Source organism: Lepus europaeus, chromosome 2 (assembly GCF_033115175.1).
Source record: "Lepus europaeus isolate LE1 chromosome 2, mLepTim1.pri, whole genome shotgun sequence".
NCBI lineage: Eukaryota > Metazoa > Chordata > Mammalia > Lagomorpha > Leporidae > Lepus > Lepus europaeus.
The window spans coordinates 53,187,756-53,203,656 of NC_084828.1; the positions used below are offsets into that span (position 1 = coordinate 53,187,756).

The 15,901-nt window shown below is 40.0% G+C and overlaps 2 protein-coding genes across 6 annotated transcripts in view; one reads left to right on the plus strand and one right to left on the minus strand.

Moving 5' to 3' along the window:
• The window catches only part of ST3GAL6 (ST3 beta-galactoside alpha-2,3-sialyltransferase 6), a 68,591-nt gene extending 59,056 nt beyond the window's left edge, over positions 1 to 9,535 (plus strand). For all 4 annotated transcript variants that reach the window (XM_062206781.1, XM_062206787.1, XM_062206779.1 and 1 more), the window contains 5 exons: positions 792 to 887; positions 4,061 to 4,247; positions 4,346 to 4,483; positions 7,521 to 7,673; positions 8,927 to 9,535. In XM_062206781.1, the coding sequence (XP_062062765.1) occupies positions 792 to 887; positions 4,061 to 4,247; positions 4,346 to 4,483; positions 7,521 to 7,673; positions 8,927 to 9,013 (661 nt within the window). In that variant the 3' untranslated portion in view covers positions 9,014 to 9,535. The remainder of the gene's footprint in view (positions 1 to 791; positions 888 to 4,060; positions 4,248 to 4,345; positions 4,484 to 7,520; positions 7,674 to 8,926) is intronic.
• An 898-nt stretch (positions 9,536 to 10,433) lies between these two features.
• The window catches only part of DCBLD2 (discoidin, CUB and LCCL domain containing 2), a 94,413-nt gene continuing 88,945 nt past the window's right edge, over positions 10,434 to 15,901 (minus strand). Inside the window, exons 15-17 of one of the 2 annotated variants that reach the window (XM_062206776.1) lie at positions 15,424 to 15,561; positions 13,738 to 14,088; positions 10,434 to 13,302 (exon numbers count right to left, since the gene is read on the minus strand). In XM_062206776.1, coding sequence (XP_062062760.1) covers positions 13,202 to 13,302; positions 13,738 to 14,088; positions 15,424 to 15,561 — 590 coding nt within the window. In that variant the 3' untranslated portion in view covers positions 10,434 to 13,201. Of the gene's footprint in view, positions 14,089 to 15,423; positions 15,562 to 15,901 lie in introns of both variants that reach the window. The other variant, XM_062206772.1, reaches the window with a different exon arrangement.

Below are 15,901 nucleotides of genomic sequence, written 5' to 3' on the forward strand. Positions count from 1 at the left end.
AGTCCATGTTTAGGGAATTCAAGTGAGCATGGGCAGAATACAGAAAGCTACGCGTGGCCATCAGGTTGCAAATTGTCCATCTCCACGCTTAAAATGTAAAAGAGAGCCAGAGGTACAATCTTCAAGGAAGGGGTAGCACTGTTAAAAATATATATATGAGGAAGTTTCAGGAAAGTTTGTAGAAAATAGACTTAAAAGAAGTTTATTTTGGTGCAAAAAATTTTGAAATCCACTCGGTTTTTTATTAGACACATTTGTTTTAAACTTTTTGAAGATCTGTTGTACATGGATTTAAAAAATATTTTACATGAGAATAAACTGCAAATTTCATTTTCCAAGAACTTTTTAATAGTACCCACATATGAGAACATACTTTTTTAAATATCAACATAGAGAGTTGGAGGGTTGTTTGTATAGTCCAGATCCAGGTGCTCGTTTAATCTCTCTGTAGTGTGACTTTGAAGTGATATGTAATAGTTTTCTAAGCTTCTTTCTTCATTTGTATAATGGGGATATAAGGCTGACTTATTTCAAGGTATAGTTATGTGAATCAAATGTAAATGTGCTGATAAGTTAATAATTGCTGAAAATAATATATTACCATTGCATGCTATTTATTGCATTTCTTATCTAATACATATCTAGACCTCTGTCACGATTCTTTGGCTTTTTCTCTACTTATGCAACAAGTGAAATTTGGCACTGGGTTCTTGAAAGGAGGAACAAGTTTTTGGAACCATCCCATTTGGCAAAAGATTGCTCAGTCTCTCACTTGTCTATTTGCCCCACAGCGTGCCATGTAAAAAGTGTGTGGTGGTTGGAAATGGAGGAGTTTTGAAGAATAAGACATTAGGAGAAAAAATCGACTCCTATGATGTAATAATAAGGTAAATGTATTTCCTATTTGCTAAGCTAGAATTGTTTCAAAAGAATATGCTTTCCTGCCTTAGTACAGCTGTGTTATAAAAAGAAAGGGAGTTGCTTGAATTTACTATGTACTTAATTATGAAAACTTTTCTCTCAATTGCTGGCTAGAATTAGATCCAGATTTCAGATCATTGATTCAGCAAATGTGTATTAGGTCCCTTTGCTCTGCCCAGCACGCTTCCCCAGTGAAGCCTACATTCTAACAAAGGGAAGAAAACGGTCTTTAAGTACATAAGGGTATACACCACATGGGAAATGAAAAAACATGATAGATGGATGATTGCTTTGTGGAGAAGACATCTCGGCTGAACCTAAAAGACCATATGGTATCAGCCACATAAAGATTAAGGAAGAGTTGGGCCGGCGCCGTGGCTCAACAGGCTAATCCTCCGCCTTGCGGCGCCGGCACACCGGGTTCTAGTCCAGGTCGGGGCACCGATCCTGTCCCGGTTGCCCCTCTTCCAGGCCAGCTCTCTGCTGTGGCTAGGGAGTGCGGTGGAGGATGGCCCAAGTCCTTGGGCCCTGCACCCCATGGGAGACCAGGAGAAGCACCTGGCTCCTGCCATCGGAACAGCGCGGTGCGCCGGCTGCAGCGCGCTACCGCGGCGGCCATTGGAGGGTGAACCAACGGCAAAAGGAAGACCTTTCTCTCTGTCTCTCTCTCACTGTCCACTCTGCCTGTCAAAAAAAAAAAAAAAAAAAAGATTAAGGAAGAGCAGTCTAGAGAGAATGCTCATAGCAGGGCTTCAGGAGGATATGGTCTGAGTTTGAGTAGCAAAAATCCAGTGAGGTTGGAGGGCAAAGAGGATGAGGTGGGAGTAGTGGTGCATTCAGAAGCTGACAAAGTGGGCAAGGAGCAGCCTATCCTGATCTATTACCTAGATTAAGTGAACTAGAATTAGAGCTTGGATTTTATGTACAGTAGGCAGCTGTTGAAAGTTCTTAAGAGAGCAGTGCAACCTGGTTATATATTTAAGATACTCTGGTTGTAACATCACCGTGGAATGTGAGGGACAAGGCTAGAAGGGAGGAGGCCAGTTAGGTTGTTGTATTTGGGTAGTAGATGGTGGTGGGTTGAGAAGGGACTATCATGGAAGAGAAAGAAGTGCACAGACTGAAGGCGTATTTTACAAGTAGCATTATCAGGATTTGTTGTTTTATTAGATGTGAAGGGTAATGGTGATAAAGTAACCAAGATGGCTCCTACTGTTTTCAGCTTAAGAGACTGGCTGGAGAGTGGCTATCATTTATTGAGTTAGAGAAGACAGGGGTAGGAGAAGATTTAGAGAAAAAACAGGATTTCTCTGTGAATATGTTAGATTTGAGTGCTTATTAGAGTTACAGTGAGTAAGTCATGTAGGAAGTTAGATCGCTTAAAGTCTCTCTGGTGAGCAGCCTATGGGCTGTATTTACACCATGGATGGGGTGATGGTTCCCAGGGAAGACTTCAGAGACCCAGGAAGGCCCACAAGAGAGCCTGGGGGCACTCAACACCTAGAGGTTGAGCAAAGGCAAAGAGTAAGCAACAGAGATGGAGAGAGGATTCACCAGTGAAGTGGGAAGAAGATCTGAAGGTGATCATGGAAGCCAAGTGTTTCAGGCCAGAGGGGCAGGATCAAGCAGGTCCCAGTGCTGGTGAGAGGTCATGCAACATAAGGAGAGAGATGATAATCTAGTTGGTAACCTGAAGCTCACTGTGACACTCAGGACAAAACAGACTTAGAGGCATAATGTGGCAAGAAGCTAATCGGGATGAGTTGAAGAATGACAGATGAGGAAGTAGAGAAACCAATGAACTCCTTTGAGAAATTTTGCTCTGAAGGAGAGCTGAGAAATCAGGAGGCAGCTGGCCGGTGGTTACGGAAACATGGGAGGCTTGTTTTGTTTTGTTTTGTAAAGATGGGAGATGCCAGAGCAGATTGGCAAATACAGAATACAGAAAGAGGTTGGTGTGATAGAGAGGTGGTGGGGTATACAGCAGATGTGAGGTTCATCTTTTAAAATGGAAAAGAATCCAGATTATGTTGACAGCTGCCAAGAGTGTGGGGAAATAAGGACATTGCCATCTCTGCTTTCTCAATGAAAGGTTAAGGTCAGGTCATCTTCTGGACTCAGTGTGTGTGTGCAGAGTGACTGTGCAGCCTTTTGTGGGAAAGTGACCTTGCTAGGACAAAGCCACTTAAGGGACCTGGAAGTGTTCCAGGGTTGTGCCAGATTACAAAGTGCCTAGGACTTCTGCAAGTAAAGTGAGGTCACCCTATTTTGTGTATTATCCATTTTGAGGAAGCTGTGACAATTTATCTACCAAACTATCTTGAAGCACTCACAAATTTCTCTACTCATAATGATCTAAACTGATTGCTTAAAGACACAGCAAGCCCTGTGGAAAAGCACCATGAGGGTACAACATTGTCATTTCAATTGATGTTAAAGACTGCCTTATAGAGTCAGTGGCAAAGTATAAAACAGTATTTATCCTCCTGGGGGGACACTGTTTTGGAAACAAAGCATTTCTTTTTTTATAGCAGGTCTTCATAGCATATGCATAAATAGTTCATGTCTACCCCTGCCAACAGGAGACCCTTTGTGGCTCTTTAGTTCACACTAGCAATAGACATGCATTGGGTTGTTCTTGAATACTTAACACAAGCGATTTTATGTGGTTACTGTATTTCAGAGCACAACAGTTTTGAAGGGCCATCAACTTCATGATGATGATTCTTGTCAATCACTTAGATATATCTCTGTGTGATCTTGGACAAATAACTTTGTCTCCATGGACTTCAGGGCTGTTCTCTGTAAATCCAAGGAGATCTGTATGGTTGTCCTCCAAGATCCCTTTTAATTTTTGTACTTTGTATTCACATTTCTTTTATCTAGCCTTCAGTTTTCCTAGAGATGGAATTATCAGTTTCCACAATGAATTTTCAAATACAAATATTTCTGTCTTTGATCAACCAGCTCTTTCATGAAAGGGAATTATTTCCTTGGCCATCATGTACAAGAGATTGATTAGTTGCCTTGTGGCTTTGGGTAAATGGCTGATGCTTGTCCATCTCTGAAACCTCTGAGAACTGTGATGAAGTGCTCATACATCACTTGGTATTCATATTTTGTGTTTTATGACCCACAGAATGAATAATGGTCCTGTTTTAGGACATGAAGAGGAAGTTGGGAGAAGAACAACTTTCCGACTTTTTTATCCAGAATCTGTTTTTTCAGATCCCAATCACAATGATCCTAATACTACAGCAATTCTCACTGTTTTTAAGCCACTTGACTTAAAGTGGCTTTTGGAATTGGTGACGGGTGGCAAAATAGTAAGTTTGAAAAACTGATCTGCCTTTAAGTTAACTTCAGTGTTTTCTTCCTGAAAAAAGAAAACCATCCACAAGTTGTGTTTTCTGTATTATTTCAGGACACTAATGGTTTTTGGAAGGAGCCAGCCTTAAACTTGATTTATAAACCTTACCAAATCAGAGTATTAGATCCTTTCATTATCAGAACAGCAGCATATGAACTGCTTCATTTTCCAAAAGTGTTTCCCAAAAATCAGGTATGTATTTATGTTTGTGTGGTTTCAATGTAAAGATTTGGCTGAGGTAGGTGAGGGGGTCCTCAGGTGTGAGAAACTGTATGAGACCCACACCCCATTAAGTGGTTTCTGAGGACCACATCCGAGTTGGTAAAAGTAGATATCTGTGGCCTTTATGTTCCAAGGAAAAGAACCTTGAGCAGAGGGTTTTTCCTGCCTTTGCAGGGCCCTCCTGGGTTGTCTTACAACATTGCCTTCAGTGTTGTGCTCCAAGGAGACTTTGCATGTGTGTGTTGACAGGCAGCTTGTGCTCAGAGCAGCAGAACTGGCACCAGGACAAGTGCATGGTTTTTCAGGCTGAAAAAAAAAAAAAAAAAAACCTGCTTGAACACTGTGACAAAAATATCACAGGAAAGCCAGAAGAAAGGTGAAGGGCCACATGCTAGTCCAGAAATATTTCTGTGGTCAGAGGGCATAGTGGCACTCTGTTTTTAAGAAATGCAGGAGAGAGCAATAGTGAGAGTTCTTGAGACTTCAGCATGTCATACACATCCAGACACACAGTGGCAGGGATGTTCTTCTCATTTAAGTTTGGGTAACTGTATCGTGGTACCTCAGAAGAGAGGAAGGCTTCTGTTTGTAATAGGGAAAAGCCAAATACATATACATCACACATCTTTTCTTTGGCATGCTAAAAATTGTGATCAGGACATTCTAAAGTGTTTAAAATCAAATAACTTCTAAAGGAATTTTTTAAAAAAGGAAATTGTCCTCTTGCTAATGTAATCCAGGTAATTTTCCATTTGCCACTGTTTACATTCACAAACACATACCCATACCCTTTTAGACAGTTATACCATAGGTATTCTGCTTTCTTTTTACCCTGTGTAACTATTTTCCTATTTATAGACATTTACATATATTCAACTTTTTTTCCTCTATATAGTGTCACAATGTATGTGCTTATATGGATTTTTGTGTACTAGTGTGATTTCTGTGGAAATAGAAGACCCAAGTAAAAAAGCATACACATCTGAAATTTAAACCCCATTTCTTTGTAATTTTGAGGGTAAACGACAGCTTCCGATTTTGTTTTGTGACTTTTCAGTTCCTGTTTCCCTAAGTGGCTGTGATCAGATGCATCCCTGGCTTTCTGACTGGGGTAATGTTACGTCTTTGACACTAAATGTGCAGCCAGACCCTCTCATACTTAGACATGATGCTGAAGCTAAGATTAAAGTGCCAGTAGGACATGGTGTCCCAAAAGATTAGGACACTGCTACATCTCAGGAGAGAGCAGTCAGCCATGTCATGTGCTGTCTAGAAGTTGAACACAAATAGTAAGCCCTTGTTTTATAATCATGGAGATCAGATTGGTGAGACTGACAAGAAAGAGGAAGATAGGCTGCTTGAATTAGGTCACAGAGGATATGGGACATGAGCAAACCACAGACTTGTCTTTAGTGGAGTTTTGCTGGAACAGGCTCAGAAATGGAGCAATAGTTTGAAGATGACAGCATTTTCCAGAAAGTTTTACATTTGTATTCTGAAGGCAGTAGTCCGAGAGAGAGAGAGAGAGAAAGAGAGACAGACAGACAGAGATGAGAATCTTCTTTACTAGTGAACTTGCTTCCCAGATGCTTACAACAGTCAAGACTAGGCCAGGAGCTTGGAAGTCTCCCATTTGGGAGGCAGGGAGTCAAGCACTTGAGCCATCACCTGCCACCTCCCAGGGTGCACATTAACAAGAAGCTAGAATTGGAAAGTACTTAACAGGCATTCTGATAGGGGATGCAGGCATTCCTAGAAGTACCTTAATCACTATACCAAATGCCAGCCCTGACTCCAAATATTTAATCCAATCACTAACTTCCTTCAATAGCAGATGACAAGGTTTGTGATAGGGTCACATAGTAAATGGGATAAGAAAAGGTTTTGCTGATGGCTGTTAGGACTTAAGATTTGCCTTCTGGAGTTCATTTGATTTTATTGTGCTTCTTTTAAGTTCTAAGTAATTAATATATAATTTCCATGAGATCTGTCAGAAACTTAGTGAAAAGGTATCTTTGAATGATTGTGCAAAAGATATATTTTATTTTCATCTATGAAGTCCACCCAGTGACAATTAACTTTTGAATGCCAAGACTCTGAACATCTATTGCACTTTTAGGTTATTCATATGCAAATATAGGAAAGGGATGCTCAATTTCTATTTTTTTTTTCTTTTTAAACAATCTAGCTGGGATGATGATGTCTATATATACATTTGGATGCTTTATTTGCTAGTCAGATGCTATTACAGTTTGCCATTAAAGTTTAGTCTTTTCTCAGGGCTTAATGATTAGGAGTAATAACTATAGCTATTTTAAGTTTAGTTCATTTGAAACCTTTAAACAATATTTACTTATTTGAAAGAGCTACACAGAGAGAAGACAGATCTTTCATCTGGTGGTTCACTCCCCAAATGGCTGCAGCCAGGAGCTGCTTCTGGGTCTCGCATGTGGGTGCAGGGACCCAAATACTTGGACCATAATTCTGCTTTTCTCAGGCCATTAGCAGGGAGCTAGATCAGAACTGGAGCAGTTGGGACTTGAACCTGTGCCCGTATAGGATGCTAGTGGCATTGCAAGAGCTTTATCTGGTACGCTGTAACACCGGCCCTATTTGAAGCCATTTACAATGATCCATTAGCACCCTGAGCTCTTTACATATCATACATGCACTCAAAACCCCTAGGCTTTGCTTCTCCCATGAAGAGCCTGACTCATGTTTTCAAAGCAGAAGCACCTTCTCCCTTCATTTGGTAGTTGTTCTCTAAGTCAATACTGCAGCAAAATTTTACTTGAAAGATTTTCTAACATTCCAGCTGTGTGTGTATGGGTACATATGTTTATGTGTACTGTCTGGGGCTTGAGTCCTAGGGCCCAAAAATATTGATTCAATTTAATTGTTTCTTCACTGATAAATGTTCAGCAATCCGTGTTTTTAAAGACTAAGTCAAATGTTTTGGAAACAAGTGGCTTAGTGGGATTCTGAAGAAATTTTCTTTTTCCCTCAGAAACCCAAACACCCAACGACGGGAATCATTGCCATCACACTGGCATTCCACATATGTCATGAAGTTCACCTAGCTGGTTTTAAATACAACTTTTCTGACCTCAAGAGTCCTTTGCACTACTATGGGAATGCCACCATGTCTTTGATGAATAAGGTAATATGAAGTGATTTATTTAAGTAACATACTCATATACTTTGGTATAAAATCTTTGAAGTCGCAAAGCCCATATTTTCTCACTTTTCCATTTCATTGAACAAACAGGTTCCAAGGGGTTACAGAGCTAACAAGGAGTAGCAATAAGAGACTCAAATCCAGAGATCATTTTAGTACACCAAGTTCCAATTTGTGGGTCTCAGGCTCTTGTGAGAACCTCATGGTTTTTGCCAAGTGCCATCAAACCCCTATACGGACCTTTACTTTAGATAGTATCATGTTTGCAGCATTTAAACAATCTGCTGTGTTGGGGATATTACAGTATTAGAGTCACCTGAAAGCATTGCTATGCTCACAGTAATTAAACATTTTTCAGTTAAGCAGACAGATGGTCTAAAACACTATAACCCCACAAGTTTTCATGATCAAAAAGGTTGCAAAATTTTATACTGGATCATGCTTCTCTTACATAGGGATCATTTGATCCTGAGGGTTTTTGATTGGGAAGTTTTGTGTTTCTTTTTTTCTTTTTGTGCTAATTTTAGCGTAAGTGGTTTGATAAGTGATAGAACTAAGAGGTTATCGGTATACTGTAATATTAAGACATGAATGGCTGTAATAGATATGAATATATACCATGACTGTGACCCCCTTCAACCCACCCGTACTGCATAAGGATGATAAGTGGGACTATTCAGGTTGCAGTTTAATCCTCTTTTGTCATCCCTCCCTCAGTGTAAGATAAACACTTGAGTAGTTCAAGAACTAGTGTCTAGAATTCACTTTATATTAGACTCATTTCTCCTCAATCCTAAAGTTTCCTGTAGCACTTGTGGCATTTCAAGAATCTTCTAAAGAACAGAATATTAATACAATGTCCTGAAGAAAATTAGGATACACACCAACAGATAAACTACTATAAAGCATAATTCAGTTTAAGATGCAGTTGATCTCCAAGCCAATTTGCTTTTTAAGGGGTCCCAGGTGCTGCTTTTACTATAAAGATACAAAGATTTTGGTATATTTGAATCATATTATAAATTCAGAGGATGATCTGAAGGGATCTCTTAGGTGATAGTTTAAGAACAGGGGGCACTAGGGGAATGGTCAAGGAAACAAAGTTATAAAGGTAATAAATGCTACAATTCCATGTGACTTTTAGCTAACTACTCAGAACATCCTAGATACAGAACATTCCATTGGGGTCTTTCATGCCTGAGACTGGGACAGATACTTTCATTTTTCTTCTCTAGAATGCGTATCACAATGTGACTGCAGAGCAGCTGTTTCTGAAGGACATTATAGAGAAGAACTTTGTAATCAACTTGACTCAAGATTGACACTATAGACTCGGAAGATGATGCCAACAGTATTAGTTTTATTTTTATACTGCAATTTTTAGTTTATTTTTAAATGTTGGATGCACTTATCAAATAATTATGTATATTAAGTCTGCTGCCTGGTGATTCATAACCACCGGCTTAATTTCTGTGAATATATTTATGAAAACCAAGAAATATATAGTTATCAGGGAAATAAGTTTTGACAATGTTGTGTTTTTAAAATAAGCTAGGTTTCTTAGGTGTTTTTAAACATCTTTTTTTATAAGTAAAACATCATAGACTTTTGGAGGGATGTGACTTCCTAATAAGAGGACTTTCTAGGCCACAACAATTTTGATTGACACTGTCAGACATACATTTGGCTACTATAAACCTGGCTGGGGAAATGGCATGTGACTGTGCCTTGATGTGGCAAAAGAGAAGCACTACTTGGGAAATTTCAGTTCATACTGGTTAAATTAAACCCGTTTCCCCTGACAATTAAACCATGATTGTGACGAGCAAATCTGGTAGAATGAGGATGCCTTTTTAAGTTAAAGGAAATACGAGTAAATGACTAATTCAATTACCAAAGTCTGCTGGTTCTGCATTATTTTTTTAAAATATATAGTTTATACAAAAACAAGCTAGACATACTCAAGAAGGGAAAAATCCTTAAACATTTTTTGCATGGCTTAACTTAAGTACTAAACTTGGAAAGTTTTCTATTTGAAGTAAATTAGAAATGCTGAACACAACAAAGCAAGTAAACCTTTAAGAAGAGTCAAGCTGGGCTCTGGACTTACAGGTATTTTCATAAAAACTTTTTTCACATGACTAAGTCCAGTCTTCAAATGGAAAGCTTACCTGTGTATCCTGAGAGGCACCAGAACAGAATCTGATGGGATACAAACAACCCAGCTTTATTGATGTGCTGAGCTTGTCTCCCTTCCCAAATGTAAGTGAAACTACAAGCTATTTGGGAGAATGAGATGGAGAAAAGAAAAATAGTTTTTAATTCTATCCTACTTACCTGTCCCCTTGCAAAGGTATAACAACACCTGCTTCCCGCACAGCTCTCCATCTCTTCTTCATCCTCTCTTGATCTGTCTCCACCCTCCTCTCTCTGCCCCTTCCCTCCAGCCTATCGGACTTCCCCCATCAATAAAACCTTCCCCTTAAATAAAAAAAAAAAAAAATTGGCCATAAAATGTGTGACTGATAAAATTGAGAAACCCAGTATTTTGTGAAGTATGAGAAAAAGCTACAAACCTCAAGGCTGTTTTAATAATCTGAGCAAGACATCTATAATATATACAATTTATTAAAAACACAGGAACACATTAAAATTTCACTGTTTATACAATCTAAATTCTAGCAACATATACAAATACTGAGTGACTACAGTACATGCCGAGGTAAGAAAAGTACATTCTGGGAGAGTCACTGACACTAGGCCATTTTTATTTCCAATATGCATTTCAATACATGTTTTGTTTCCATATTCAACAGTGCCAAAGGGGAAAAAAAATAAAACTAGCCACAAGTTGGATTACATGAGAATTCGTGCCTCGGTTGATCTAAAAACTACTTTCATAACTATCCAACTCTTAAATTTTGCAGTTTAGGGACTTCAAGTTTAGAACAAAAAGGTAGAGCTCATAAGTAATTACCCTAATCTTAGGCAGAGCTTCATCAGTTCTCTGAGGAAATGTCCCCCACACTCCACTGGGCCCTTCTAGTGGACTCATCTGACAGGGTCTTTCTGCAGCACAGGAAGGAAGCCCCAGCTTTGTCACTGTCCACACTCTGGAGCCTCAGGCACATTCAGATGAGCTGGGAGTCTGGTGCCCTCTCCCAGTGTTGTGGGGGACAGGGGAAGAGGCAGGTGTATACACAATTTTAATTTCTGAATAAATTCTCTATTCGAACGATTTTCATCAGTGAATAAACCCATTGTTCAATGCAAAGTGCAAATAGTGAACTGTGAAGTTAAATAACTGGACTAGACCCAGCACATAACAGATTCTATTTATAGCATTTTAATAAAATAAAAATAAGAATTCACAATATCTTTGTGCTGGTTCCTAGGATCAAGTAACAGCCAAGTCAGTGTAATTTTATGAAACCTGTAAGGGCCACACTTGCTGTGTCATTGTCTGATTGCATTTCTATAATTGTATTAACACACCAAAAAATAATAAAAACGACTTAAGTCTTAAATGCTTCAAGCAAAGAAAAATCCAAGGGAACTGTCAAGACGGTTACTTTCACATTTTCAGATGTTACTTGATTGTCTCCAAAGCTGTATTTATATGTATATATATATATACATATATATATGTATATATATCAGACATATAAACATACTAAAAAAAATCTCTAAAACAGGAAAACAAAGTACAGAACTAGAAAAACCATTTGAATCAGGCTCAGCTCTTCATCTGGAAGGGAAAATATATAAAAGTAGTAAAAACTATTTTATTAAAATCATGGGTAGTTCAAGGACAGCACAGTGGTGATGAGAATCAAGTTTTCAAATATGCATCACTTCAGAAAGCACTTGCCTTTTTTGCACAGCAACAAAAGCTCCAGGGCAAAAAGCAATCAGGTACACAAAATTACACAGAAATAGCAAGCCTCTTTGGGTAAGTGAAATAATTATTGAAAACATCTCTCCTAAAGCTTCAAAGAGGTTTACAACTTGAGGAAGAGTATATTTTCCATGTACTAAGGATGAATTAAAAATTAAAGCCACTGGTTTACTCTTTCCACCTGAAAGGGGATGACTGCATTAACACACACACTTTACACATTCATATGTGTCTCAATTTCAACATCTGTGCTTTTTGAAACAAACTATGCATGGATTTTTTTTCAATGAATAAAATTGTGCCTCAAAGTTTGTCTGGAAAAAGAAAAGCAAATGAGAAGCCAACAAAGCATACAATGAAGAAGGGATCAGGGAGGCTGTAGAAGTACATGGTTCTCTTTTTGGAGCAATGTTTTAGAATATCATGGAAGCAAACAAAATGAATACTGTTCACCTTCATTTAAATGTAGTGAACTCTGGCAACATCATAGTCTGGTGGCCTGGCTGACAGCAATGACTAAACCAGTTTCACATTAAGTCTACAAACTAAGGTTGATGGAAGAGGGGATGTCAATTTTCTTTTTTTCACTATATGGTGAGCTTCTTATGTTGTCTTGCCAGTCTAAAGACTTTTTAAAGTTTTTTTTTTTTTTACACTACTGGCTGATACATTGCAGACGACTTTTTATTTTTGCCTTATTTGCAACTCGTTCTAGACGAATCATGAAAAAATGGTGACAAGTTGCCAGGAGGTACCAAAAACAAGGCACAGATATTCATTTGCTAGGATGTCACTACATCTGTTCCTCAGGTCTGACAAAGGACTACTCCTACCTCTTAGCATCCAACGGGCACAGTCACAGTGAAGACTGAACACCACATGTTGGGTTGGCATTTCTTACAAGAGTTTACTGTGGAAAACTGCACTGAAAATTATTTGCCTAAAAATAATAAAGTACCTTGAGATGGAAGCAGAATTTGTATGTGTGTGTATAAAGCCAAAGAGGACAAATTTTCATTGTATTATTTGTTTTCTTAAGGTAATCTGTATTACTTGTGAGTGAATGATTTTTGTCTTTTACTGTGATAAATCAGTTATGTTTACAGCATTCATTTAGAAGCCTTCAACTTTCCACAACTCTCCCAGGGAAAAACCTCATTGCAAATAAAATTTGGGGGAAGCGAGGAAGGGAATCTTTTACAGCTTTTCTAAATTGTAATTAGCTCCTCTCATGTTTCCACATGGAGAAATATAAAGACTTCAGAGGATCTGAGTTCAAGAGATGGATACAGCAAGCATCACATGCCGAAAGAAACCAAACATTTTATAAACACAAGAATGGGCCTCACCCAGAAGGACCCTGGTCAGAAGCAGCCAGGCTGAGACCAGGTCATGTACCATGAAGTGCTGAGCTTGTGAGTGTCACAACATGAAGTCGGCACCCTGCTCAGTACAAGCCAGTTTCCTAGCTACAGATCTTCCTACTGAAAGAGAAATGTATATGGCTGTAATCCAAACAGTGCTGTGTCACTATTCAAAATAATAATGCAGAAAGCAATCTAGAAATAGAACAATAGGAAATCAAGATAGTACCCACCTTTCATAGAGAATTTCAAGCCATTAAATATTTCAAAACACCAAAAAACAAAAAACAGTACCATGCGTTATTGCCAGTCTGGCTTACAGAGCCATCTCTTGAGTTCATTAATGTACCTGCAACATTGGAAATAAATACTCAGTGAATTTTAATGTCTTTGAAGTGCATTACAGGGAGCTTTTTCTGTATTAAAAGAGTGTCTTACAGTAGTAACAAACAGGATGTTGAAAACTTAAGAGGCAAGCAATGACTGGCACAGTAACACCTTTAAAGCGAGATGGCAAAATTAGTAGTTTCCTGTCCCTTGGTCATCACGTTTCCCCAACTGCTGCAGTGACAGATATGCAATACATTCTATATATTACTACCACTAATAATCTTTACAAAGGCCATGTGCTTTAAAATGATGCTTCATAAAAAGCAGCATCAGCTTCAAAGGATTTCTTTAAAAATACCACATTCCTCCTCTCTTCCTGCACCTGGTGCTTCCTGCGTGCTCTGTGGTACCTGGTACACCAATTCGTCTGGGGCAGTTGGACCTGGCTTCCCACCTTTTGGGGTGTCATACTGGGCACGGGCTGAGGAGCAGCTGGCAGTCCTGGAGAGAAGTGGACTGTAGGTTCCCAAAGGGGGAGGAGGTTGGTTCCCTGTAGCTTTGAAAGTGGATGTTGCAGGCAGACCCACTGAAGCTGTGGGGTGCCCTGACATGTCCATGACGATTGGGGTTGCATACTCAGGCCCGGTGATGGGGAGCGGTTCGGCATAGGCATGGTACACCTCCTGCACTGGCGAGGTGTAAGGATCGAGGTCTGCGTAGCCTGCGTCTTTGCCTTCCTCAGGCTTGAAGGTAGATCTCTGGTGAAGGGTGCCAACGAGTCCTCCCACAAGTGGCTGTGCGTACTCTGTGGAGATCATGAAAATGCAACACGGGAGCTGTTTTGCTAATACACAGATTACAGAACTTGGGAGTTAGCTGCAAGAACCCCAAAAGTGCTTCTCAGTGGTACTTTTGTCACTACCAACGAAGACCTATGGATTTCCCACCTGGCAAGATCCAACTTCAAAAATGGAAATTTAAGATGCTATCTAGTACGTCATGGTAACACATTAGCATGCAATTTTGCATAAAGAATGCATACATTCTTTAATTTACAGTTAGCACTTCATTAAGAAAAAGAAATGTATTGGAATAAGTCTTAGTTCTGGAAATAATATCTGAAAAGGAAAAAACTCTGAAATTAATTTTAAGATTTATTTACTGGAGATGTAGAGTTACAGAGAGAGGGAGAGACACAGAGAGCTCTTCCATTCAATGGTTCACTCCCCAAATGGCAGCACTGGCTGGAACCAGGCTGATCTGTAGCCAGGAGCCAGGACTTTTCCTCTGAGTCTCCCAAGCAGGTACAAGGGCCTAAGCACTTGGGCCATACTCCACTGCTCTCCCAGGAGCTAGATCGAGAGTGGAGCAGCCAGGACCTGAACCAGCACCCATAGGGGATGCCAGTGCCACAGAGGGATGCTTAACCCACTATGCCACAGAGCCAGCCCCAGGAATGTTTAAAAGGAATATGCACTGGGATAACAGGATAACTGTGGATATATAGCAGGGTAATAGGATAAATTCTGTATGGCTCCGTCTTTTCTGCTTGCGGCTTAACATCCTATCCTCTCTAAAAGGCCAAAACAGATGAAATCCTGGCGGGGGTTGGGGGGAGTGGCATTGTGGCAGGGCACATTAAGCCATTGCCTGCCATGCTGGCATCCCACATGGGCACCGGTTCATGTCGTGGCTGGTCCACTTCCAATCCAGCTCCATGCTAATGTGCCTGGGAAAGCAACAGAAGACAGCCCAAGTACTTGGGCCTATGCCACCCATGTGGGAGACCCAGAAGAAATTCCTAGCTTCACTGTTAGTGGCCATTTGTGGAGTGAACCAGCAGATGGAAGATCTCTCTGGGTCTCTCCCATTCCCTAACTCTGCCTTTTAAATAAATCAATCTTAAAAACAAACGAAACCCCAGGTTAAGACAAAAACGTCCACGTCTTTACAGATGAATGCCCTGATTTTACAGATAGAGCACAACACAGAAACGACTCTATTATCAAGGTTGTCATTTTGAAAGACAGTTCATCTCTTCCACATGAAGAAAGGCCCAGGCTATTCTAAGTCCCAAAGCACTTAACAGACGTAAGCAGTTGCCCCTCTGCCTGGTGCCCTGAGGCTGCCACCCAGTTACCTGCAGAATCAGCCTGCAGCATCGTGGTGACTTCTCTCGGACTCAGGTGATTCACTTCACTGTTGCTGTAGCGAACTGGGGTTTCCTCGTGTTCCACTGACTTGGCAGGGAGAAACTGCTTCATTCCTTTCCACCAACCTTCATTATGATCAGAAGCCAAAGAAACCGTTACATGAGAACCTACGCCTCAAAAGATAACGCCAAGGGAAATAGCCTGTTGTATTTAAGCCTTTTCTATCACAACAACCTATCTCTGCAACCTCGTCTTGATGTTCCCCCTCATTTTCTGCTTTGATCGACTATCCAGTGCAAACGAGAAGATGGCAGAAACCTCTATCAAAAACAAGCACATGCACAAGACAATCCCTGCTCCTACAGGGCAGCCAGACTGTCTATTGCAAGGGTGGCTTTTCCTAAGTTGTTCCCCAAAAATACTTTCCCATAGCCACCCTGGGGTGATAACAGCACGGAGGATCTG